At 43.8% G+C, this 26648-nt stretch overlaps 1 protein-coding gene across 3 annotated transcripts in view; it reads right to left on the reverse strand.

Annotated features, from left to right (window-relative positions):
• Window positions 1–15940: 15940 nt before the first annotated feature.
• Window positions 15941–26648, reverse strand: part of Gxylt1 (glucoside xylosyltransferase 1) — a 35104-nt gene continuing 24396 nt past the window's right edge. For all 3 annotated transcript variants that reach the window (XM_052160794.1, XM_052160793.1, XM_052160795.1), the window contains 3 exons: window positions 24483–24606; window positions 23965–24137; window positions 15941–21230 (listed from right to left, as the gene is read on the reverse strand). In XM_052160794.1, coding sequence (XP_052016754.1) covers window positions 21069–21230; window positions 23965–24137; window positions 24483–24606 — 459 coding nt within the window. In that variant the 3' untranslated portion in view covers window positions 15941–21068. The remainder of the gene's footprint in view (window positions 21231–23964; window positions 24138–24482; window positions 24607–26648) is intronic.

Below are 26648 nucleotides of genomic sequence, written 5' to 3' on the forward strand. Positions count from 1 at the left end.
TGTTGTCTGCTTCACGAGGAGGAAGAAGAGAGTTCCACGGGTCCTCTTCACAGAGGGATCAGCTCCACGGGTCCTCTTCACAGAGGGATCAGCGTTATGGTACCTACAACAGACAACACAGTGAGCTCGCAAATGGGAAGCACTGGACACAAAAGAGAGTCAGCAAAGCACCCAGTTTATCGTTTCATTGTTTCAGAATAAAATGCAAAAAAAAAAAAATTGTGTGGGAAAAACTAGGTAAGAAAAGAAAGCCTATTTCCAAATTATTCTATAGGTATGTAGATAAAATGAATAAAAAACCAAAAGCAATTCTTCCTAATGCATGGAAAAAGAAAGAGGAGGTATCAACGTCCGCCTTAGTTAGGGTTTTACTGCTGTGAGCAGACACCATGACCAAGACGACTCTTACAAAGACAACATTTAATTGGCCTGGCTCCCAGGTTCAGAAATTCAGTCCATAATCATCAAGGCAGGAGCATGACAGCATTCAGGCAGACATAGTGCAGGTGGAGTTGAGAGTTCTACATCTTCATCTGAAGGCTACTAGCAGAATACTGGCTTCCAGGCAGCTAGGATGAAGGTCTTAAAGGCCACACCCACAGTGGCACACCTACTCCAACAAGGCCACACCTCCTAATAGTGCCACTCCCTGGGCCAAGCATATACAAACCATCACAAAAGGTTAAAGATCACTGTCTTAAATACACATTTAGCCTTGTTTTTGCTACTGTCATTAATGCTGCTAAGTTATACTCTTTGTTTGCTAGATACATTCTAGGGCAAATAATTAACAAACAGATTGCCTAACTCAGATATACTTAATAGATACTAGCTTTCAATCCTGTCAGATATCTGCTAAATATAATGTTAAATATTTAAGCTTATTATGACAGGGACTCCCAAAGCCTAACAGTGAACCCCCAAGGTCTCCATGAAGATATGGGCACAGCAACAAGACTGCCAGATTGTGGTATGATAATCACTGAGAAACACTGCTTTTTCCTGTGGGGGAGGAACTCAGGAGAAATTATTCACCTTGTCTTAGGCAATATGAGACATTTAACTCTCTGGGTGTCTTTTGTCCATAGTTTTGAGCCCTGACAGTAGACAATGAACTGGTGTTTGGTTTTTGCTGTAGAGATAGGTTTTCATATGCTAGTGCTTCAGCACCATCTTAGCTAAGGGCAGTCACATGGCTGGCTGTAGCTTCAGTGCTATCTTTGTTAAAAGCAGACTCAATGACTATCTGCCATCTTTGTTATGGGTAGTTCCCACCTCACTGTCTCCTCACTTTAGAACATCCCGACTTAAGGTCTCCAAAGACATTTCAATTAAGATAACATTTTCATATGATTTCTATCCTGCCTTGGTAAATAATTTTAATATTAATTTAAAGATTTACAACAATTGGTCTTAGGGTTTCACTGCTGTGAACAGACACCATGACCAATGTAACTCTTAAAAGGACAACATTTAATTGGGGCTGGCTTCCAGGTTCAGAGGTTCAGCCCATAATCATCAAGGCAGGAGCATAGCATGTCTCTTTACAACAATGAAACCCAAACTAAGACACCACACATTCAAATCCATGATCCTCTGGGGACCATTCTCTTTCAACCACTATACATGTCCTTGTGATTAACACTTAGTCTGTAAAACTCTGAAATAAAATGTTAACAGGTAAATATCAGGCAAACACAATCTCACAACCCCAAGCTGTAAAACACACTAACCAGCAGGACTCCAGTAATAAAAGTGGGCAGAAATAAAAACAGGGGCTCAAAGCCTTCAACTACTGGGAATGTAGGCTTAAAAAACACAAAATAAGACTGCATAAAAGGAACCATACCATGAATCTGAAGAACACAGAGGAGTATAGAGGAAGGTTTGGAAGGAGGAAAGAGTAGCAAGAAGTGCTGCAATTATAATCTCCAAAGTAAAAGAAAACTATTTTTAAGCTGTGAGCAGACACTATGATCAAAGCAACTCTTAATAAGTACAACATTTCACTAGAGCTGGCTTACAGGTTCAGAGGTTCAGTCCATTATCATCAAGGCGGGAACATGGCAGCATCCAGGCAGGCATGGAGCAGGAGGAGCTGAGAGTTCTGCATCCTCATCTGAAGGCTGCTAGCAGAATATTGGCTTCCAGGCAGCGAGGATGAGGGCCTTAAAGTCCAAGTCCACAGTGACACACCTGCTCCTACAGGGCCACACCTTCTAATAGAGCCAAGTATATGCAGACCATCACAGACACATATACTGGCTACATAGTGATAAGTATGGAAATGATTATACTGACCATTGAATAGAAACAGACACACACACACACATAACTGAAAATAAAATTTTAAATGATGTAACATGCAAAGGCAATGGACTTATGAGATCATTTCTGACCTGGGTCTCACAGAATGAGATTCAGATAATACAAATTTTAGGAAATCTAAGGATTGAAAAATGAAACTGTTAGAACAGTGTTCTGTAATGAATTAAAGGATTTTTGCCTTTTAATATAGCAGAATAGGGTGTCCAAGGAGCTCTTGGGTCTTCCTTAGAATGACCTTATTAACAGTGACACAGTTGTCACCTTAGAGTTGTCAATAAGAACACCTAGGCAGACACAGGGACCTAATAGCTGCTTAGGTTTAGACAACACGGCGCTACGTTGTGTATCCTGTAGGAGTCAGCTACATGTGACCGACACATTATGAGGGCATGATGAGTCCGTATGCAAAGGTAACACTGGATGTCTGGGGAGCACACAGTGATGTTACTCTTATATATAGAACCATCCCTAGCCAAATGTCACTTTTATGTGGGTTCTGTAGAAACACGGCCTTGGGGCCAGAGTCGTGAGACTTGGACATCAGCAGCCTGCTTGTGTGTTCGTCTGTAGGCCTGTGTACTTTCTCCATGAAGCCAGCGTGCCGGTGTGCATGTGTGTCTCTGCTTGTCTGTGTCTGGTTCTGCATCCCAGTGTGCCCAAGTACCTGCTTGTGTCTGCCTGACTTAGCTACTTCCTCCTGGACTGAGTAAAGGATGTCTTATTCACTTCAGCCTCCTGTGACCTTCCTTCTCCCCTGGCTTTGGAGCATGGACCTCACATACATTCTAGAAAGAGCTTCTGTTACAGAAAAATTAGTGTTAGTCTAATTTCTGTTGTGAACAGCTCAATACCACAGATGAGGCAAGTTGTAAAGAAAAGAGATTAATTTGATTCACAGTTGATTCAGCCTCAGGGAGCCCCATCTGGTCATGGGTATCTTGTTGGCAGAGTCCCAGGCAGCGCTGGGGCTCACAAGGCAAGTGACAGGAAATGTGGGAATATGCATGGTTGTCCGGTCTCTCTCCTCTTACAGACCTACTAAGATTCAACCATGAGCCTGACTTCTATGTCATTTGACCCCAGTCACTTCCCCAAAATTCCCTCTCAGCATCACCAGTGGATAGCCAGGTTAGATTTCTGCTCTCTAGATACAGCACAGCAGAGATGGGATTATAACCTGCGTTTCAGATAGGACAAGCAGAGAAGGGCATAAGGGAGTGAGTCTATGCTGGCACATTACAGTCGGTGTAGCACGGCGTTCCTGCCTGCAGTGGAGCCTCGGAAAATGCCTAGCTTGCTTTGTAACAGCAGCCAATGAGGTGTGTGGGTAAGGGAACCCTGCCAGCAGCAAGAGGGTGAAGAAGGTAACCTGGAGAATTCCCAGGCAGAGACCTTTGTGCTGAGAATTGCAGAGCCAGGCAGCAAGTGCCCTCTGGTGGAGAACTGTATCAGCTTCACTGCAGAAGCCAACAAAACTGCGGTCTCACCCAGAGAGGACCAGAGAGAGGGCTTGTCCAATTTTCTCTTTCTGTGTTTGAGGAAGAGGACAGGGGAGAAGCAAGCCCCCCCCTCCTACCCCCGGCACTGAGGAAGAACTTTCATCCAGTAGGAGGCTGACGCTTTAACTGTTCTAGACTGAACTAGTAAGAGAAAATGATGAGACCTGCCCAAGGTATTGTTTGGCGGGCAGAAAATAGGATTTAGAATAGAATTATTAAAAACCAGCTTATGCTGGGTGGGCGGTGGTGGCACACACCTTTAATTCTGGCACTTGGGAGAAAGAGACAGGTAGATCTCTGAGTTCCAGGCCAGTTTGGTCTACAGTGTGAGTTCTAGTACAGCCAAGGCTACATAGAAAAACCCTGTCTCAAAATAAAACAAACCAAAAAGCACAAACAAAAACAAAACAAAGCAACAACAAAAGAAACAAGCTTACGTTCTCCATGTATTCTGCATCTCTATAATACAGCTATGCACCTGTCCACATCAGAACTCCACCACACCCCAACTCCAACAGGCTGATTGATTACTAGGTTTGCAATAGAAAACCAACTCTGGGCGCAGACTGAAGGGTACAAGCTGCTTCGGCAGTTGAGGACTTCCAGCTGACAGAGGCTTCCACATAGCAAATGAACACAGTGCAGAGTTCACAGCACGGACCATGACACGAGCCAGGATCGCCCTGTGCTGCCGGAAGCTGCTTCCTAGACAACACAAGACCTGTGTATTTGCTGCTGGTCAGATGAACACAGGTACGCTGATGGACAGACAGACTAAACTCTCCAGGTGGAAGGGATAGTGTGAGGAAGGTGAAGAGCTGCCCACCTGGCATTCTGGTGTACCTGGCCACTTGAGGTATTCACATAACGGAGCAAAGGGCACCTGCTTTAAGGTCAAAGAGGCTGTGACCTATCAGCCAAAGGAAGCTGGACCACATTACAAGGGCAATAAGAAAACATTAGGGTTTGGGGTTTTTTTTTTGTTTTGTTTTGTTTTTTGTTTTGGGGGGGTTGGGTGTTTGCTTTTGTTTTTGTTTTTGCAGTTGCTTTTGAAATGATGGTCAAAGTGGGGCTCAGAGAGAGAAGCATTTAGAAAAGAAATGTCCTAAGCTGGGCGGTAGTGGCACACGCCTGTAATCCCAGCACTCTGGGAGACAGAGGCAGGCAGATTTCTGAGTTCGAGGCCAGCCTGGTCTACAGAGTGAGTTCCAGGACAGCCAGGGCTATACAGAGAAAGCCTGTCTCAAAAAAACCAAATTCAAAAAACCGAAAGAAAAGAAAAGAAAAGAAAAGAAAAGAGAAAAAGAAAGTAAAGAAAAGAAATATCCTTTTTCAAGAGTATCATACCTCAAAAGAACCAGCCAACCAAACACATAGAAGGGCTTAAACATAAAAGCTGTGAGTGAACCCCACTTACCAAGCTGATGTCTACCTATCCAGAAAGGACAACAGCAGCTTCCTCTCACAGATGGAGATGTTCACGAGGGTTGGGGCAAACCTTCACAGTGTGGCAATGAGAAGGTGGAATATGGTTCACGGAAAACAGTTTGAGGTTTACCGCTAGAAGGGCCACCCAGTCCGAGGGACCTTGTTACTTTTTGATTTCCTCTGGTTGTCATATGTGATGTGCTGGGTCATACAGGGGCAGGGCAGGGTGTCTCTTTTGCTTCTCCATGATCAAAACAGGAATGAGGCCAATGCATTAGACACAGGGGGGTCAGTGTGGGTCAGTCGCTCGCTCAAAGGCACATCACACAGCCACAGAGCAGCAAGGGTGTCACTGGAGGATGATAGCAGCTCTGCTCACAAGCTGATTTTCCTCTTCTGATAACGGCCAGTTAATTAATTCGACCGTGGGTGTGTTCTGGAGTTGCTATCAACAAGACAAATGATACCGACTTCAATTGTAGTGGGAACTACAATTCAATTATTCTTAATTAGGCAGTGCTTATCTAGGGAAGGGTACTCCCATAAGATCCTTGCCATCCCCCCTGGGGTGCCATGGTCTGTGCATCTATGCTCATTGCCAATCTTCGTTTACATTTGGGGGTTCTATTCTGGACTTAGAATGTGCAATTGGTACCCCATTATTACGCCCTTAATCTGGGCACAGAAGGAAGGGAAGATAGAAACACACAACGAGGGTCACACTGCCTCGGTCATCCAAGGCTCTCTGCTCCCTGGCCGCCCCTGCTCCACACTGACAGAAGGAAGCACTTTCAAAACCACGACAGTGTTCAGTCAGTACCTGTTCTACCACGCTCCTGGAGGTGTTTACCTATGCTGGTGTGAAGGCGCTTAATTTTTAAAGTACCTTATGGGGACACGGTGGCAGAGGGTACCCCTTCCTCCAACTAGACTCTAGAGTGGGAAGCTAAAGCAAAGTAAACCAAATGTAAATGTCACCATCTCATTCTTCTGTTTTTTTTCCAAGTTTAACTTTTAATTTATTAGAACCCAGAAAGTGATGACTTTCTTGAAAGCAGAGTTCTAATCAAATTAACACTTAACTCAGGGGGAAAATATATTAAAATAAAATAAAATGAAAAAAAAATCCCCAAATCTTAAGGCAGAAGTAAAACCCTGTAAACAGAACAAAGTAGCGTGCCTAATGCAGACTGTAGAATGTCGCACTTTAAAGAGACCCACATAGTATTTTATAGCACTAAAATGTTTATACAGTCAGAAATATCATCAAATGGTCCGGGATTCCTCAGTTTATAAAATGTCTAAGTTGCTGATTGAAGTTTCTGCCATATATAGATAGGTCCCATAAAATCAAGTGACCATTTCTATGACAACGGAACCAGCAAGCATCTTTATGATTTCGTCTCTGTCAAGTATGGAGCGTCACCAGGCACTTGTAGGTTCAGCTCCCCTTGCTAATGCCTGTGGTTGTGTGTCACTCCTCTTTGACTGCATCTTAATGTGAAACACACTTCTTACCACAGAGGCCTGACTTTACTGACGATAAAAGCATGACCTGTTTAGTTTCTTTGTATGTAAGTATGTATGTATGTATGTATGTATATATGTATGTAAGTATATATGTATGTATGTATGTATGAGCTTGCACACACACGTGCATGTGAGCATGCAGTTACATGTGTGCACTTGTAGGTGCCAGTGTTCATGAAGATATGTGGAGGCCAGAGGGTCATGTTGGCTGTTATACTGGGCGTTTTGGAGACAGGGTCTCACTATATAGTCTACACAGGCTCCATGATCTCACTGCCCTGCCTTCTGAGGGCTGGAAGGCTGACGTGTGCCAGTGTGCTGGGACAGTTGGCTCCATCTTAACCACTGCTAGGTGTAGTTCTATTAAACACAGTCACACCGTCTTGCTGACAGTCTCCAGTGTTCTTCTCAGCTGGTAGAACTGAAAGTCCACACCCATTGGGCGGCACTACCCGCACCCACTGGGCACCACAACTGCATCCACTGGACACCACTACCAGCTCTGCTCCACTAGTCCGTGACCCCCTTCAATGGACTGGAGAGATGGCTCAGGGGTTATATACACACTGCTCTTGCAGAGGACCTGGGTTCAGTTCCCAATACCCATCATTCATTTTTCAAATATCCACACAAAAGTGACCTAACCTTCACAATAGAAGCACTGTGCACACACTATCTAGCTCTGGACACACCTGTGTTGGTGGCACTTGTGCTGGGAAGCTTCATTGCACACACACACACACACCCATTCAGCTCCACCATCCACCAAATTCCTCACCAGCTGTGAGATCTGAAATTAGACATCAAGGACTCCAGCATGAGCTCCCTGCTGGGGTCCTCCTTGCTTTTGGATGATGTTGCCTAGAACCTGGAACCCTCTCTACCTCAGAATAGGTTAGGAAAGGGTAACGGCTGTCCACTGCTGGGAGCACCAGGGCGTTCCAAAATCTTGTGCAGTTCTCTTACCTCTATTTGCAAATACTTATTACACTTAGCACCCCATTCCAGTAGCCCAAATCACCCCTGACACACTCCTGCTCTTTCAAAGGTTCTTGTCAAAAAAAACCAGCACAAAGCCAACTTGAGCTACAATCCCTAAGAAATTCCTCATGGAGCATTTATGCAGCAACTAATAGTTTTGATGTCACGTTCCTACATCTTCTCTGGCTTGCAATACGGGGTATTTGTTTGCATCAGAGGCTGCTATTGCCGGTTTAGCACTGCACCATTTCCAACTGTCAGGGCTAGTGCTGTTGCTGATCTGGCCCTGGTCCTTAGTTTCTCCTGCCTTCCCAGGTTTGTTGGATACACTGTGGTTCAGTAATGTCAGCACTGCCATGATGAAGGTCAATATTCCAGATGCGGGATATATGGCTGAAGTATGGTCTGCGCTTTCTAAACCATAACAGTGCTAAGCAAAAATACAAATAAGTACACAGAGTAAGATACAGTGTGATATATCTTCAGTCACAATCTGAATTAAGCCTCTATCTCCAGCCTCCATCTTCTGGCCTTACAGTTTGAACATCAGTCTCCCTTAACTGTCCTCTAAGCATATCTGAGCAGTCCCCAGTGAGCCCTGCTTCACGGGTATCTAGGAACAGGGTGTCTGCTCTCTTCTGCTTTGGCCTCCTGGTGTCCTCGTGCTGATGGTAATGTTCATGAGATTACTGATATTGCACTGTCACCCCTCCCCAGAAGAACCATCTTCCCCCTTAACTTAGCAGTAGTAGCTCAGAAAAAGTCACAAACATTTTCTATGGGTGAGACAAATGAGTGAGTATATCGATGTTTTTTCTTATATGTGTGGGTAGGCATGCAGAACATGTGTAGAGGTCACAGGACAACCTTCAGGTGGCATTCACCTTTCCACCCTGAGACAGGATCTCACCACTGAGTAAGCCAGGCTGCCTGGACCACAAGTCTCTAGGGCAGTGGTTCTCAGCCTTCCTAATGCTGTGATCCTTTCATTCAGTTCTTCATGATGGTTGGGTTCTATTTATACACCCTCCAAACATCACGTGACCTCCCATGGGCCTTACCTCACTGCTTGAGTCTGTTTTAGCAAAACTCCATCTGAGTCTGCCTCAGCTGACACCACTCTGCCAATTGACCAGAGTCTGAGGAAGCAGCAAGAAGCCGCCAGACCACCACCATTAGTTTTTTGGTATGTTTCTCTCCATAGAGTCACAACAAACAGAGCTCAGCAATAAAATGTAAGACGAACCGGGATATGTGTTGTTAGCAAAGAATCTTTCATCACGTGTCCTTTCACATGCTTGCTTTAGCAGAACGTCCCTTTACCTCTGTCTGCTTCAACTAAACATCATTTGACATAACTGACTTTCCAAAGAAACTGGAACTTCAACGAGAACTTCTCCTGGAGTCCCTGCTGGTCCTGCTTGCTCCTGCTGATTCGTGCCGATTCAGCAGAGGCCTGGCTGTTTCTGCTGGGTCATGCCATGATTGCTGACTCATGGTTGCCATCCCCTTTTTTTTTTTTTTTTGCAAGATAATTTTGTAATTATATTTATGTACAGAAAACTTAGTATACATTTAACCCAATTTAGTGGCAAGTTCTTTAGCCTTTGCCTTTTCCAGCTTGGCAATGTGAGCCGCAGACTTAGGACATAAGACATTGTCTCCCCAGTAGCAGTGGGGATCTCGCCATATCTGTCATTATAATTGATCCTAATAGCTTCCACCAGCTTAGCCAGAGCACGCTTGCCTTCCAAGTTAACCTGTGTGAAGGCAACAGTAGTGCATGTCTTGCTGTGGACCAGGTGCCCCAGCCTGGCCTTTCCCTTGATGATGATGATCCAATAGAGCACCCCCATTTCCCACACAGGACAGGCAGGAAAGTCACCAGCTTAATGGAGTCTACTTCATGGGCAATCAGCACCAGCTGAGCCTTTTTGCTCTCCACCAAGGTGGTGACTGTGTTGACTCCTGCTCAGAGGACAGGGGGGTCTCTCAGTTGGGACGTCCCCTTTGCCAGCAGCTTTCTTCTCAGCATGGACCAGAAGCCTTTGCTTCTTCTCCTGCTTTGTCTCTGGCCTGTACTTGTGGGCAAGCTTAAGCAGCTGAGTTTGCCTGTCCAGGGCCTGGGTGAACTGTTTAATGGCAGGAGGTACTTTGAGCCACTTATAGAGGATGACTCTTGGCCACTGCAGCCTGATGTAGTGGGGCCATTTGACGAAGCACCTTAGATCTCTTTTGGGCTGGATGTCCTGCCCAATGCCAAAGTTCTTGGGTCTTTTCTCAAAGGCTTGACCACCTTTTTGGCCTCCTGTTTCTTGACAACAGCGAGAGCCAGGGCCACCATCTTCCCCTTGGCCTTCTTTCCTTTGGGCATCTAGCTCGGCTAGTGGAGAGCTCGTGTTTGCTATCCTGACACTACTGAACTAGACTGCTGGTATCCTGATGAATGGAGACTGGAATTATGGAGACTGGAATTCCTCCAAGGAAACATTTTTTTTTTTTTGAGGCAGTTCAGAAACTTTACTTGACATTCAGCAGGCTAGTTCTCATCTACATTGACCACCTATAGATGCTTGAATGTGGTAACCAATTCTAAACAGGTCCACATCCTCTTGTCCAATTTACCATCTGTTCTCCTCCACCTTTTGATAGTAGGCTAGAAGGGGGTTTGAAGCATTTGAGAACCCTTCTTGTACTGGCTGATTTTGTGTCAACTTGCCATAAGCTGGAGTTATCACAAAGAAAGAAGCTTCAGGTAAGGAAATGCCTCCACGAGATCCAGCTGTAAGGCATTTTCTCAATTAGTGATCAAGGATGGGTGGGCCCATTGTGGGTGATGCCATCCCTGGGATGGTAGTCTTGGGTTCTACAAGAAAGCAAACTGAGCAAAGCAGAGGAAGCAAGCCAGTAAGAAACATCTCTCCATGGCCTCTGCATCAGCTCCTGCTTCCTGACCTGCTTGAATTCCAGTCCTGCCTTCCTTTGGTGATGAACAGCAATGTGGAAGTGTAAGCTGAATAAACCCTTTCTTCCCCAACTTGCTTCTTGGTCTTGATGTTTTGTGCAGGAATAGAAATCCTAAGACACTTATTAAACATACGTTTTGAAAAATCTAAGCCTACACCAAACTGTCCACCCACAGCAGCTCTTCAGGACAACTAGAGCTTTTGTGATTCTCCAAGTCACTGCTTCTAGACCCTCCCTGGTACAGCCCTCAGCCCTCTCCCTATAACAGGTCCCCACCGTCTTACCCCTCTGGTGTATACCCCAACTGTAGAGAGACACTTTTCCTCTGCCCTCCTAGGCCCTGCCAAACAACTAACAAAAGAAAAGTCATGGGGGAAAAGGCAAATTTTGTTGCAAGTTCTCACTTTTCATGTACATGAAGGGCTTTGTGGGACAGGAATATAGACTTGAATAGGCAGAAAGACAAGAGTTGCTATGGTATTTTAAGCATGATAAATTGAAAGGTGCTATCCCAAGGAGGCAAGTCGTGGAAAGGTAAATATAAGGAAAGTATGAACGTAGAAAGTAGGACTCACCATGTCAATTCTTCTCAGCCATCTCTAGGTCCAGAGTTGACGTCTCTTAGTTAATGAAGACAGCCAGTATAGTTTGTCCCAGCTCTATAATTTACCCACCTTCATCGGTTAGATTTCTAGGTTGGTTCTGTTTCCTAGCACAGCCATAAAGGCAAATGCTACACATCTTCTTGAATATGTGGACAGCAGCTTTAAACCTTCAGTTCTGTGTGTTTAATCTAGAGTAGGTGTAGAAAACAGAAAACCAGAAATGTACCATTGGTGGGGGGTGGAGTGAATAGAAGTAGAAAGGGGAAACACTGGGGAAAGAAGGGCTCAAACTGATCACAGAATGAGGGGGACGGAGAAGCAAGAGGCCAGCAAAAGGCCTCACCAAAATGAAGTGTGCACAAAGAAGCTACTTGGGAACTGATGATCTTGAAATCCAAATAAAATATTTAAGAAGAAGAAATAGCAGAACACATGTGATATGAAAGAAAAGTTTGGGAGATACTGGGATGTAATGGTTTATGTATGGATGGGGCAGCGGGGTATGGAAAATGGAGGTAGGGAATAGATTGACCAAACCTAAGGATGTATGAAGAAGAAGCCTGATAAATCTAATTTGTTTGTAAGCATATATATATATATAATTTCTAATAAGTTTGAACAAAGGTACCCCACCCACATTAGTGAGACATGCTGTTCCCAGATACAGGTTGTTCCACAAGTTACTGGTCAGGGAGGCCCTCAAACACCCACACAACCCAATGCTGATTCTTGCCACTGCTCTTGGCTGTCCATCGTAACTAACATCATAACACGGTTAAGACCTTATTTCTGAAGACATCACATAATTTGGTTTCAGAACACAGTAAAGTCTGACCTGAAATGATGTTCTCTCCTCACCAGCTGGCTTTCATAGTGGTGAAAGGCGCTATGCATGATTCTGGGTGGAAACAAATAAATCAATGACTTCGTTCAGTGCTACCCTGCATGCTTTAATACTGACCGATCAAGGAAGCTGTGCCAATGATACATGAGAGGCAAGACGTTATGAGGGTAACCAGCTACTCTCTTGATTAGGTCTGCTTTACAGCAGGGTATCCATGCCTCATCCTATGACCATGCTCAAGACCCATAGTTAGAAAGGTCTTAGCCCCCAGAGCAGACTTTCTATTGTCTTTCTATTGGCCTCTGTGGTAGCTTGAATGAGAATGGCTCCCACAGGCTCATGAATGTCAATGTTTGGTCCCCAGTTACTGGAACTATTAGGAAGGATTAGGAAGTGTGGCCTTGTTGGGGGAGTACCACTGTGGTCAGTCTTTTGATGTTTCAAAAGCCCTGCCATTCCCATTATGTCCTTCTACCTCCTGCTTCTGGATCATATGTAAGCTCTCAGCTACTGCTCCAGTGCCATGCCTGCCTGCTGCCATGCTCCCTGTCATGATGACGGCCATGGTCGCTAACCCTCTGGAACTGGGTCCTCAAATTCAACACTCTCTCTTATAAGGTGTCTTACCCATCGTGTTTTATCACAGCAACAGAAAAGTAACTAAGACAGTCGAGTAGTCTGACTCTTATTATTTATATCCGCAGGTTTGTGCTGCTCCCAGCCTTGGTTAGAGATTCGTCTTATTGCATGGGCAGTGATCAATACAGATACTTGCTATTGTTCAACGTTCCCCAAAGAAGTGGCTGTGGGTGTTCAGCTGAAGATGAAGTATCTCTATCACACCCCACACCAAGGCTCAGGGAATGCTGCAGAACAGGTAGAGAGTACGTAAGAGCTGGAGTGTAGGAAGTGTGCCATGAAATGCCATCTTCTAGACATCACATGGATATTGTGGTCCTGAAATCACAGCAGCAGTACCTGCACCAGACTTGCACAAGATCAAGCCAGTTCAAATCTTCCACATGGAGGAGTAAGCGCCCCCCTCAAGGCTCCACTCCTAGCTGGGATGTTGACTGACAGGTGACAGCTGCAGGGGAGTGTATTTTATGACTTGGGCCTAGCATCACATTCATAAGAGAATTCAAGTAACAGAGGTTTTGATTAAAAAGGAGAAACAGAGTAGCTAGGGGAATCAGTCTCACTTACCTGATCACAAATTATCTTCAAAGGGAACAAACAGGCACCACATAAAAGAGAGACAGAGTGTTTGTGCATGCACACTGAAACTCTAAAAGGTTTAACAGCATCCAATAGACCATTGAGCATTTTGACTGATAGTTTAAAAATGCAATGATATAAAACTATCAAATCAGGTAAATATTTCAAGTTCTCATATTGGCTACATGCTCTTAAAAATCCTTAATAGAGAGGCTGAAGAGGTAGCTTCAGTGGTTAGGAGTGCTTACAGCTCTGTTGTGAGGACCAGATCCCAGTACCCACATTGGACAACTCTCTCTCTCTCTCTCTCTCTCTCTCTCTCTCTCACACACACACACACACACACACACACAGACCAGCTTCCTTGAGGCTTTCTTAAACAACCTTGGAGTTGTTTCCTTCTGTACCCATACCCTCCCCACCCCTCCCTTCCCACCTTTGGTGCCTTTGTATCTTCCTGTTTTCTGCAGTTCTCCATGTTGTACACACATACTTGAGGATTTGAAGCTTGGAGCCTCAGATGAGAACCCGTGACGCTTGTCTCTATTTATCCCACGTGATATGATCTTTCCCAGTTCCAATCATTTACCTGCAAATTTCAAGTATTCCAGTATTGAGGAACATCTCCGTTATCTATTTATCTGCTGGCATTTAGGTTTTTCCCACTTCCTGGCTATTAGGAATAGTGCAGCCATGAACATGGCTGAGGAAGGATCTAGAGGGTAGGATGTCGAATCCTCGGGGCATATGCTTAGGAAAGAGTAGGACAGCCAGGTCACGGGAGTAATGCATTCTTAGTTGAGATCTTTTGAGGATTCTCCATGCTGATTTCTACAGTGGCCACATGGGTATTCTGACCAACAACGAATGAAGGTTTTTCTCCACGGCCTTGCTGACATTTGTTGCCAGTTGTTTTTGCTAATCTTAGTCATTCTGACTGGGGTGAGATGAAATCTGTTGTTTTAACTTGCATTTCCTTAATTGCTAAGGATCATGAACACTTGAGTATTTCTAGGTCATTTTTATTTCCTCTTTTGAGAACTGTTTAGATTCTTAGCCTATCTTTTTAAATTGAGTCGTTTGTTTTCTTGACTGTTATTTATTTGTAATTGACATATATCAAACTGGAAAGGACCCTCTTTCGTCTGGTGGACTTGCTTGCTTCCTTAGCTGCAGGGAGCATCTTAGTTTTCTGAGGCCCCAGCTGTAAACTGTTGGCCTTAATTCCTGGGCAACTAAAGAGGGGGCAGAGAAATGGTTCCGCAGGTTCCGGCACTTACCACTGTACCCAACAGCCTTGGTCGGAACTGAGGCCACAAGGGGGAAAGAATACAATTTTTTTTTAAAAATTTCAACAGGTAAATCATAACTTATAAAGCAATTAAAAATGTAATATTACTAATTTTTCATCACAAATTGATTTTTAATTAATTTGCTTTTTAGATTTGATAAGTTTGCCTACATGTCTTGTCTGTGCATCATGTGAGTGCAATGACCATGAAGGTCAGGAGAGGCTGTCGCATCTCCCAAAACCATAATCACAAACAGTGAGCCACCACGTAGGTGCTGGGAATCAAACCCTGGTCTTCTGGAAGAGCGGTCCTCTCTCCAGCCCCTTCATTACCGATCTGAAGGGACTTTTAAAGTCTTAACAGAAGCCATCATCAACTCAGTAACCTCCCAAGGCTACTTACACTGTGACACCCCAGACAACAGCTGTGCAGAAGTCCACAAGGCTGAAAGATTGCATCCTGACATTAACAGACTCGCTGAAACCAAACCAATCCCTGGCACAGACAGGGCACTCTTCTCTAAGCCTGGCATTTAGCATTCCCTTAAAATTACAGCAAATACTCACCAGCCAAATAAAACAGTGTGTGCCCACCCGGCAGCTACTTCCCAAGCCCTAGCCTCCTACCCTAGCAACTTCATCCCCAAGAATAAGCCAAGTTCACAATGTACGAGGTGAGGGACACAAGGGGCGGGGTTCTTGACATTTTCAGCTGCTGAATTAGCCAATTCGGGACTAACGCTGGAGAGACTTCGTTAGAACTGTGGCTTTCATTTATCCCTTTGGTCCTCTAGTTCCCTTTACACTATGTATACTCCCATGGTATGTATAACTGTGCACATTTGCACACCAAAAAAAAAAGCTCATGTTGACTGCCTTCCTCTGGCATGCTACACTGTTTTGAGATGAGATCTCATTGTGTAGCCCTAGCTGGCATCAAACTCAGAGACCCACCCACTTACCTCTGTCTCCCAAGTCCTGGAATTAAAGGTGTGTGCCGCCATATCCAGGCTTTTAAGCTAATCTCTCTGAACCCAGAGTTCTCTGGCTAGACTAGGTCTTCAGGAGGCTCTACCTGTAACCTCCGGCAGCACGAGGGCTATAGGTGGGCGTCAGCACGCCCAGCAGCTCTTGCATGCTAGGATCCGAATTCAGGAGTGGAATGGAGGTTCTCTGCACAACCTCTTACGTGATAAGCTGTCTTTTCAGCCTGAAAAATAGTTTTGCGTGGTAAAAAAATTAAGACGCATGAGGAAATCCAACATTTATTGAATATTTAGTAACAACAATACAGTTTCTCAAGAAACACCTGAGCTGAACCCTCCAGAACAGAACAAGGCATCTTCCAATACTGGTAAGCTAGACCCCAAGTCTACACTTTTATACTCCCCGTTAAGAATTCTCAAGATACACAAGTGGCTTAAAGATATTCACATTATTATAAAACCCAAATATTTTAAGGTAAAAGCAGTTTCGAGGCAGTAATGTCTACACAGCATGGTTCTCCGGGATGCCGTCCTGTGGCTTCAGACAACTGTCCTCAGCACAGTAACAGACTCGAGCAAAATGCTTGGCAGAAGTGAAGACTCAGCTGCTCCGGGTTCTCCATCTCACAGGCCTTCTGATACAGGGCTCATCAAATTCCTCTGACCCAGCTCTCATGTATCCATGGTAATTCGTGTAATAAAGGGATTCTGCGGAATTCTGAATAGGCACAATCCAGAACAACACCATAGCTATGGATTATTTTATAGCATTTCAGTATGGCCTGGAGAGATTTTATACAAAAGTTGAAAATAGCTATTATAGTTTTTGTTTTTGAGAAGTCCACTTGTAACAGTTCAAAAAGAAGTAACCCTACTGAACTACCACAGTGAAACAACTTACTTTTTAAATGGAATATAGGTTGACTCAACCTCTTAATGAACGTTTAGAAGGAGCGGTCACAGTGTGCCGTATGTGTGAATATGCTCCAATAGTCTGACTGCATATGGAATCTACACAGGTCAAAGGTCCCAATCAGTTCTCAAGTTTGACAGTAAAATTTCTAGTGTTCACAGTATTATTGAGAGAAATTCCCTACAAAGCTCCTGACTGTTTGAAACATAAATTTATCGAAAAGTCTAAGAAAAATCCCAGGAAATACTTGTAATTACTAGCCGGGATGAGGTGACAAGTTTTCAAAAGTAAACCTGACACTGATATGTAATCAACTGCAGATTGCCCTGGCCAATATGCTATTACACATTGTCTCATGATTCTCTAAGTACTATGTATTAACACACACTTTTAGAGGCTTTTTTGGTTTTTGTTGTATTTTTGTTTTGTTTTGTTTTTATTTTGCTTTTTGAGACAAGATCTCCACAAAGGCCATACTGGCCTTGCATGTACCTTAGGTTCCCAAGTACTAGATAACAGGTCACGTGCCACCATGCCCAGTTTTGATTCTTATAACAGATTTTAGACATCTGTCCTAAATCTATATAACTCAGGATCATTTTTTTAAATCTTATCTTCAATGAATTAAAAAAAAATAACAAACATTAGAACAAGTTAAGCAGGCTTTAGAAGAAAGAAGGGCTGCTTTGGCGACATAGAAAAAGATGACTGCTTCAAAACCAGTCACCTCGGTCTGCCTCCATTGAATATTAAACTGCAGTAAGGCAATTATTACTTTAAGACACTTGAAATTATACTTAATAAATGGATAACTGGCCCCACACCTGACATATTGCACACTCTATTTTTCTTCTCTATTCCAAAAAACCAAATACAGTTTTGAAAAGACAGCTCAACTGTCTTTCTAAAAACATCTCAGAGAGGTTGACTATGCTTGTGCTATTATAAGCAACTGAAAAGGACAAATAAGTATTTTTTTAGGTTACATGTATGTGTTGCCTGTGTATATTTATGTGCACCACATGTGTGTCTGGTGTCCACAGAGGTTAGAAGAGGGTGTTAGACCCCTTGGAATTGGAGTTACAGGTAGCTGTGGACCACCACGTGGGTGCTGGGACCAGGTGCTCATAATCACTGAGTCAACTCTCTGTGACATTCATTCTCTGACAATGACCATTCTTCAAGGTTTCGTGTTCCTGTTTCTACCATCTCCCGTCCTCCCAAGTCACTGACAACAGTGCAGCTGAAAGCATCCCCACTGAGGACAGAGGGCATGTGCCCACTGCTCCAGACGTCATTCCAAACAATGCCACAAGCTAAGGATTGTTTTATAACATTTCAGTACTCCCTGAGGAGATTTTTATATAAAAGTTGGAAATAGCTATTAGACTTAAAAACAACAAACAAACAAGTGGTCATTACAGGCTTCTCATTAGCAGTGCGAGGGAAAACCAATAGAAGATTAATACAGTTCCCTTCACACAGACTTCCTCTGGAGAAGCTAAAGGACATTAAAATGTGTTTCCACAGGGAAAGAAAAAAGCAAAAAAGACAACTACCACTAAATGACCAGTGAACAAGCTGGCCGAGAAACATGCCTAGTACCGATGACTCAAACAAGGCTGGTCCTGCCGTCCCCAGCCATGGGCTCCAGGCAGTGCAAGGTGAGCACTACCTCAGCAGGGGACCCCATGCTTCCAGTTTCCTCCACATGCACCTCTCTGTCTCCCTACTATCCATCCATCTTTCTCTCACTCTGCCTTCCATCATTCTTTTAACCCTCTCTCTTTCCTTCCTTCTTGACTATTCCTTTGCATCACTCTTTTCTTCTCTACTTCCTCTCCTTAGAATCTGTTCCTTCCACGTACCATCAACAATCTACACTGGAGAAGTCAGCTCCCGCCTCAGGAGACAGCCGGGTAAACCGGGCTCCATCAGCACTGGGACAGCTGAGGAGAGACAAGGGCCCCTCCAGTCACCCCATCCAAGCCTTGCCCATTTGGCACCGTGTAGTCGACACTCCCAAGCCCACAAAGAAGGGAATCCAGGCCAGGCCCCATCTGTTCTCCTCATCACACTGACAGGCATGCCACAGCTCATGAGCTCCTCTTCATAAAGGAAAACTGCATTTTCTTGAAACAGATTTTCTAGGTTTTCCAAATTCTTTTCATACAAATGAAGTTTGATGCAGTCTAAGATCTCTAAGCAGCCTCAACCAATCACGGTGGAGCGCATGGGGCTGAATCTTTAGCTACTGAGAAAACAGCATCTGAAGGAACTTACTTATGTGAATTGCCCTCGTCAATAATCCCAACTGCTTCCTCTATCCAAAAATTACACTTATAATTTAGCAATTGTGTCAATAACTTCAACCTTAAGGATAGCATAATAATTTCCACTGCTTCCTTCCTAAACAAGCTGATATCGAAATCTTCTGAGAAACTCATTGAAAGTAGAATCATCGTGTCCCTAGCATATTTAAAACAAGTAGGGAACTGGGTTTAAGGACTGGTGATGAGTTACAACCAAGGCTGGCTGCTGCTTTTGTGGGGATGATGTGGTTACTTGTAAGTACCGAGGCCTTCAGTGAGGGACACAGAACAAGCCTGAGACCTTAACATAAGAAAGGAATAAATGAAGTAAATGTGGCCAGAGCTGACCGGTGACAGCCTCGGCCAGCGAGGGCTCTGCACGCGGCTACTTCCTTCTCACCTTCTGTTGTTCCTGTACTGCTGGGCCTTGAGCACAGGAAGCAGGCACTCTGAATACTGAGCTATAGCCCTACTCTACTTTGATGTGATTTTTTAATCTCTTCATTTAAAAAATGTCTTAAAGACTCCTTCCTAGATGCAGTACATGTAGGACATGTGTTTTTGGCAAGCTCTGTCACATTATCAGCCAAAGGATAAGGATAAGGTTGCACCTCCTGTTTCCACCTAACAAGCTAAACCTGAACACAGTCCACAGGATCTTACTTTACCATGGCATTCTGCCAGGGAATCAGGGCTGCCGCTCCCTCCACCTATCTGAGTATCAGGCTAGTTAACAATTCCTCTCCTGGGTGCAGATACCTTTGAATTTTAAACCTTCTCAGTCTGTCTCTGGTTGAACTACAGAAGTTAGAACGACCCGTACTGATCACTTCTTTTGAATATTCCTACCAAGGATACGGAATCATCACAACTGATACTGTCCCTTCATAACTTCCCTTTCTTCATGTGACCATTAAAAAGCCAAGAGAAGAAGACAAGCCAGGACTCAGGAGCACCTGATAGGAAGCAGCATGTGCCCCAGCAGGGACGTGCCACCCACTCAGAGGACATTAGGTCTCAAGGCAAGGGGAGCAAGGGGCACTGGTCCTCATTCCAGATTTTAAAAGGGAATGGTCTTCAAGGGTGTTCAAAATAAGAAATGCACATTTACCCAAATCAAAACAACTTTTTCTACAGCTAGATATAAAAATCTTCTTCTTCCACACCATCCACCACATTTAATCTAAAGTAAGGCTCTGCATTTGCCACTTGAAAAGGATCCTAGAAATGTTCTTTGAGGTAGAAGGCAAGTCTGAATGGACCACTGTTAATCTCACAGGCTTAAGTATTTGGTCCATTGAATTTTTCACTGTCCTGTTAGTGTTGCGATTAGGTTCTTACTTTATTCTCAGCATAATAAATTTTGCTTCCAGAATGCCCAGTAAAGCTGAAATTTTTCACTCAAAGTGATTTTTAAAATGTCCCCAAATATCTTAGAGCTTAAGTTTGGCAAGACAGTTTAAGACATACAAAATGAACACACTTCATTTGTCAACACACACTCATACACACACTTATACACATACACTCACACACACACACACACACACACACACACACAATGCCTCCTTTAAGTTTTCACTATTTTCTCCTTTCTCATACAGCTAATTTTTAAATGTGCAGCTTACTTAAAATCTACAAATAATCTCAAACATGATTGTCACCAAATATTGTAGAACAGAGATGAAATGTATGGGAGTACATAGATTGTCAACGGTTACACTGGTTACATCACATTTCTTAAGAACAGAACTTCCTGCTCCTGTAAACGCTTCTCACACTTTAAAGTGAGGTTAGTGCTGACATGAGTTATTGCTACACTCACAGCTTCAATGTCGCCATTATGTCCGAGGTACATTTTCTCCATCCATCCTCCCAGTCCTTCCTTCCTTAAGAGCCAACCCAGCTCAGAGCCCACACTGTCCAATGTTTCCACTAACACTGGAATGACACCAAGCAACATTACAAAATATCAGAGATCAAACTGTCTTCTTACTGGAGCACAGGAGTTTAACTTCTTCTTCATGACATGAATATACTGCTCTTTAATTCTTCCAAAGAGGATTATTCTGGAGACAGAAACGCCTCCCTGAATCCTTTTCAATGCTATTCCTTCACATCTCCTGAGGCGATGCTGTTTCATCCATTTACTTCAGTCACAAAGAATCACCTTTCCTTTGGTGGAGTGTCGTAACGGTTTCTTATGCTTTTTGCCAGCTGCTTGATAAATATTTTGTATGTTTTTCCACAGTACGTGTGAACTGTCTTCTGTAATTCCAGTTCTAAAGGTTTTAGTAAGGAACGGACGGAATCATCCTCAAGAGAACACTAGAGAAGAAACATAACAGGCAACAATACAAACAAAAGTTTAATTATTTTACAAATAAGTTCTTCAGTCAATTAAAAATTAACAAGTTCCAGTTGCTATTTCACATGAAGTATACTTAACCAGTGTTACCAGTAATACACATGACTATTAGAGAAGGGGTTGACGGCAAATCTCTGAAGACGGGGAGACTTCAGAAAGAGCAATGCAAGGGCCTCCCACGCCAAGGGAAGAACACGTTCAAGAGCAGGAAAGAAGCAGAGAAATGCTGGAGGGTGGTGGTGCATGCCTTTAATCCCAACACCTAAGAGGCAGAGGCAGGAGGATCTCTGTGATTCTAAGGCCAACCTGGGCTACATAGGGAGTTTCAGGACAGTCAAGGCTACACAGAGAAACCCTGTCTCAAACAAACGAACAAAGCAAAAGGATGCAGAGAAACTGGCATGAAATGGCTAACCTTGTTAAGGGCATCTGGGAGAAACTAGTAAAAGCTCACTTACAGGAAAGGGCAGGCCATCTTCCCATTCACTCCATCCCACACCATCCCCTGAACCCACACAGCAACACTGCTGATGCTGGGTTAGCCATGAGCACCACAGTCAGAGCAGCAAGAGTGAAATGAGTCACTTCCAAAGCAACTTGGAGACTAACTTATTACAGTTGGGCTATGTGCCTCCAGAGACCCGCGTCACAATGGACCCTAGGTCACTCACCCTGCATACTGGGAGGTGGTGGTATATTTAGGAGGGGATCTAGTAGAAGAAGTTAAGTCACTGGTAACAGTCCTAAGACGGAAATGGAACGGGAAGTACCCCTGCTCCTTCCCTTGCCTCCTCTGCTATCTGCTCTCATCATGGTGTAATGTTTTACCACAGGCAATGGGACCAGGTGACTATGGATTGTGATTTCCGAAACTGAGCAAATCTCCCTACACATAAACTGACAAACTCAAGAGTTTCTTAATATAATGGGAAGCTTGTTGCCATGCTGCACGAAAGGATCCAAGGACAGATACGGATGAGAACTGCTACGCACTGCAGACTTCTCACAGGCTCTCACAGCACATGACTGTCTAGAAAGACAGTCAGCCAGAAAACAGTTAAATGCTGATGGTATATTTTTGGCCATCTTCTATCTATAATATAAAACATATAGAAATCTGAGATAAAATGAACTGAGATTATTTATCCCTGAGGGTCACATCCCACTAAGGGGAAGAAAACAAAGCTCCTCTCACAGTCAAGCTGGGATTGAACTAGAAGCCACCTCCCTGCTGGCTTGCTTTAGTATGGCTGGAAGATGCTGGGACAGATGGGAAGAAATCACTTGGAGCGATTATCAGAGACTTCCTGAATGGTTACAGTGCTGTTGACTGCTCACCACTAAATGAGCCGCCATCTCACAAAAGGAGGGTGTGAGGCTGCTGAGAGCCTGTGGAGCACCGCCCTCCGGCCATGGCAGGGCGCCCCAGTCTCAGTGGCTCTGATTATCTCCATGAGACCAGGCAGGACTGGGCAGAGCACCAGTGTCACGGAGGGATGGATTTAAGAGGTGGTGCCCTTCCTGAAGGAGTTAAGAGGGAATTCATCGTTCCTAGACATGGAAGCTCTCTTTTCTACAGCTCTACATTTTCTTCAGTAGTGTGCTCACTGGTAAAATGGAAGGAAGGAGAGAAGGAGAGAGGGTGGAATGGTGGGTGGGTGAGAGGGAGAGAGGGACAGGGGGACAGAGGGACAGAGGGACAGAGGGAGGAAAAGAACACGGAAGTAGAGGGAGGGATCAGAAGCTGATATGAGAGGATGAGAGATGAATACAGTGAAGTGCACTGTGGAAAAGTCCTCACCTTGTCATGACATAATATATATGTATATGCCTTATTATATATGTCACGCATTACATATGTTTTATATGTGCTAACAATGTACTGTGTAGAAGAGGTGAGCTAACAGTGACTTGGGCTGAGAAAGTCATGACAAAGATACCTTCTTCTAGTAAGTCATGTAAACATGAGAAAAAGAAACCAAAGCTCTGCCCTAAGTCATTGGTAGTGACTCTGAGAGGGAAGGTGTGCCTGTGCTCCTAGCCAAATCAGAGACATCTTCAGCATCAACACAACTTGAAGGAAATATAATCACAGAGAGTAGGTACCCCAAAGTCTATAGTGGTTCTACGTGGGTCCAGATGTGAACTGTGGGCACAACATCACAACTCTAAGAGGAAAGTACACAACTCTAAGTTAGCAGAAAACTTTGATGTTTACTAATCAAGGGAGCTTAGGAGCACATGACAGATACACCTGAGTTTAACATCAGCATAATGGTTAATAAATACCATTAGTCTTAAGGAAAAAAGAATCGCAGTTCTTAGGTGTTAAGAAGTTAATATATAATGGGCTAGAGAGATGGCTCAGCAGTTAAGAGCACTACTCTTCCAGAGGTCCTGAGTTCAAATCCCAGCAATCACATGGTGGCTCACACCCATCTGTAATGAGATCTGACGCCCTCTTCTGGTGTCTGAAGACAGCTACAGTGTATTATACACATAATAATAAAGAAGATAATATATATAATTCAGGTTTAGAAATGCAGAGAGAGAGAGAACCTGTGACAAATCAGGAAGCCAGATCTTGGGAGCTGGAGACTTTACAATAAATGATAGGAAATTCTTTACACTATATTTACAAATTCCTCATAATACTGTAAATTTTAAGTGAAGACCTCGAGGAGCAAAGCTTACATTTCTTAGTGCTTCATACATAGCCCTGAATGCTGGCTGCTTGTCATCATGGTAAACGCCTCTGTTTCCATGAAGAATAAAGACTCCTTCTTCTTCTGCTTCGCGGCAGTTGCTTCCATATATACAGTGATCTGGTCGGTAATTCCATTGACACGGAAAAACGAAAAGGCTTTCTACAATGAAGAAAAGCCCAACAATAGGAAAGTGATAAAGCACACAGTGACTCTATGAAATCAACACTTGCAAATGTCATCACTTAAAAAACTATAGATGGCATCTAGATTTCTCCCAACCTAATCAATATTCAAGTCTTACTGAAAATATAATCAGCCATTAATATAAGCAAAAACTGAACCAAGGTGTTTCCAGTGGTAAAAAGGATTGAACTGAGAACACTGTAACCGCTAAGCAAGTCCTCTACCACTGAGCTGGCCCTGGTCCGTTGTTACTTGCTTTCTGATATTTAGTCTGTGACTGGTTTTACAAATGTAAAGAATTAAAGGAATTTAGATAATTACCTGGATTATGAAAAAACATGATATTTAACAGATCTTGATCACCCCATGTGATGTTCAGTTTGTATTTTTTAAGCAATGGCATTAGTATGTCTCCCCATTGCAGCCGCACAGTTGTCATATCGTTCTGTCAATAAAAGCATTGAAAAGTTTTAGCATTCACATTCCTGGGGCAGCATGACAGCTCCCCATTCTCCCTTAGAACCATTACAAAGCCCAAAGAGAACGGAAAACCCCTTAGTTACAAAACCATGTGTCGTGTGTAACCCTACATGTGAGGAGGCTGCAGGTCTAGAAGGGAGCCGCACTGATGGGCAGACAGGGACAATGCCAATGAGGCAGACGAAAGACCAGCACAGAGGCACGGCGGCTCGCCTGTTAAGGGAAGAACTATAAAAAGTGGTTTCTTTAGACAAGGTTTTACCAGTAGTCTAGGGCTAGCCTCAAACTGATGATCTTCCTGTGTCTATCTCTGGGAAGCCAAGATTACAGACTGTACCACCACAGCCATCTTTGAAAGTTTGTAGCTTAGTACAGCTGGGTTGTGTGGGTGTCCCTGCAGATGTCCCTGGCACCCTATTGGTGTAAGCAGATATTTGTCCACACCATGCCAGGAAAAATCACCAAGCAACCGACCTTTCACTAAGACTCCTATAATGTATGACTCTCAGATCGTGGGGGACTACAGTACCACTAGGACATAAAATTCATCCGTTTGTTGTTGTTGTTGTTCTTTATTTCCTGCCCTCTACAAACTGTCTTTTGTCAAGCTTCTTGCTTTTCTTTTTTCTTTTTTATACAGTCTTATGTAACCCACGCTAGCTTCGAACTCATGGCCAAAGAGCTCTTGCTGGGGAAGCAGACTGCTTATTGGTGTTAATACTTTAATTGTATGTATTTTGCTTATTAATTTCCAATAATTTTCTTTAAACTTCTGAAATAACAGTGGTCTTGACAGGGAAAAAAAAAATTGCATGCCAGACATTGTTCTGAGTACTTCTTACCAGTTCAACCCCAACGCTAACACAGACACAGATAGTAAACAGGAGTCCATTTTAAGGACACAGTCTGCACCATAAAATGTGTATATGTGTGTGTGTGTGTGTGTGTGTGTGTGTGTGTGTGTGCGCGCGCGCGCGCGCGAGCGTTTGTATGCATGAGTGCACATACATAAAGATGTGTATACAAGGATAAGAATCATAATCCTCACCCCCAGTATCAATGTAAAAAGCACTGTGAAGGTATGTAACCACAGTGCTGAGCCGGGGCGGGAAGATCACGTAGCTTGCCAGTCAGCCACTTCAGCTAGTTCAGTGAGGGATTCTGACTGGGGGATAGTGGAGAGTGAAGAGAGGAGCAGGACACCTGCTGGCCTAAAGCTGTCCTCTAAGCTAGGAGCCTCCCTCTTCCTCAGAGTAGCTGTGACTACCTGCATCAGACCGTCAGCATCAGTCCTGTCGATGTCCATGTCCCTCACCGCAGGAGGACGGTTATGAGCCCCTCAGCTGAGACTTCCTCTGCTAACTCCCCTCCCTTCTGAGCCACTTACATGTAGTTCTGTCATGACTGCACCCAACCTTGTAGAAGGTTAACTGAAGGTGGGATCCTACACGTGGAGCTAGGAGGATGCTGTCATCTATGCTGAGAGGAGACTTTCTGGTGCTACAACTATTATTAGGAGCCATCCGCTCTCTGGTAAAACAAAACTAAACAGAACAAACCCTCTACAGCTAGGCTCTATAAGCAAGCCAAATAAAATCTGGTTCCCTAAATTGGACTGGTGACACCATTGTGCTACGGCTTGTCATCAGAGTAGACATCTGAGGATGTCAGAGCAGACCCAGAAAAAGTTCCCAAGAGATAAAGCTTATGTCCATTAGGTAGGAAAAAAAAAAAAAAAAACTAATCAAAACACCTTCCACATATGGCACAGTATAGAATACATACAAGAAAAGAATTCAGATCCTAATTTAATATGCCTTTTGTTTTTCTAATAAAAAAGAAACATTAAATAAGCTTTCATAATTATCTAAGAAATAGGAAAGGTCTTATATGATTGCACGAGCCTGTAATCCCAGGACTTAGGATGCTGAGGCAGGAACATCACTGGGAGTCTGAAGCCCCCCTGAGCCACATATGGCCATAAGAGGCCCTGTCTCAACAAAAGGA

The sequence above is a fragment of the Apodemus sylvaticus genome, chromosome 17 (assembly GCF_947179515.1).
Source record: "Apodemus sylvaticus chromosome 17, mApoSyl1.1, whole genome shotgun sequence".
NCBI lineage: Eukaryota > Metazoa > Chordata > Mammalia > Rodentia > Muridae > Apodemus > Apodemus sylvaticus.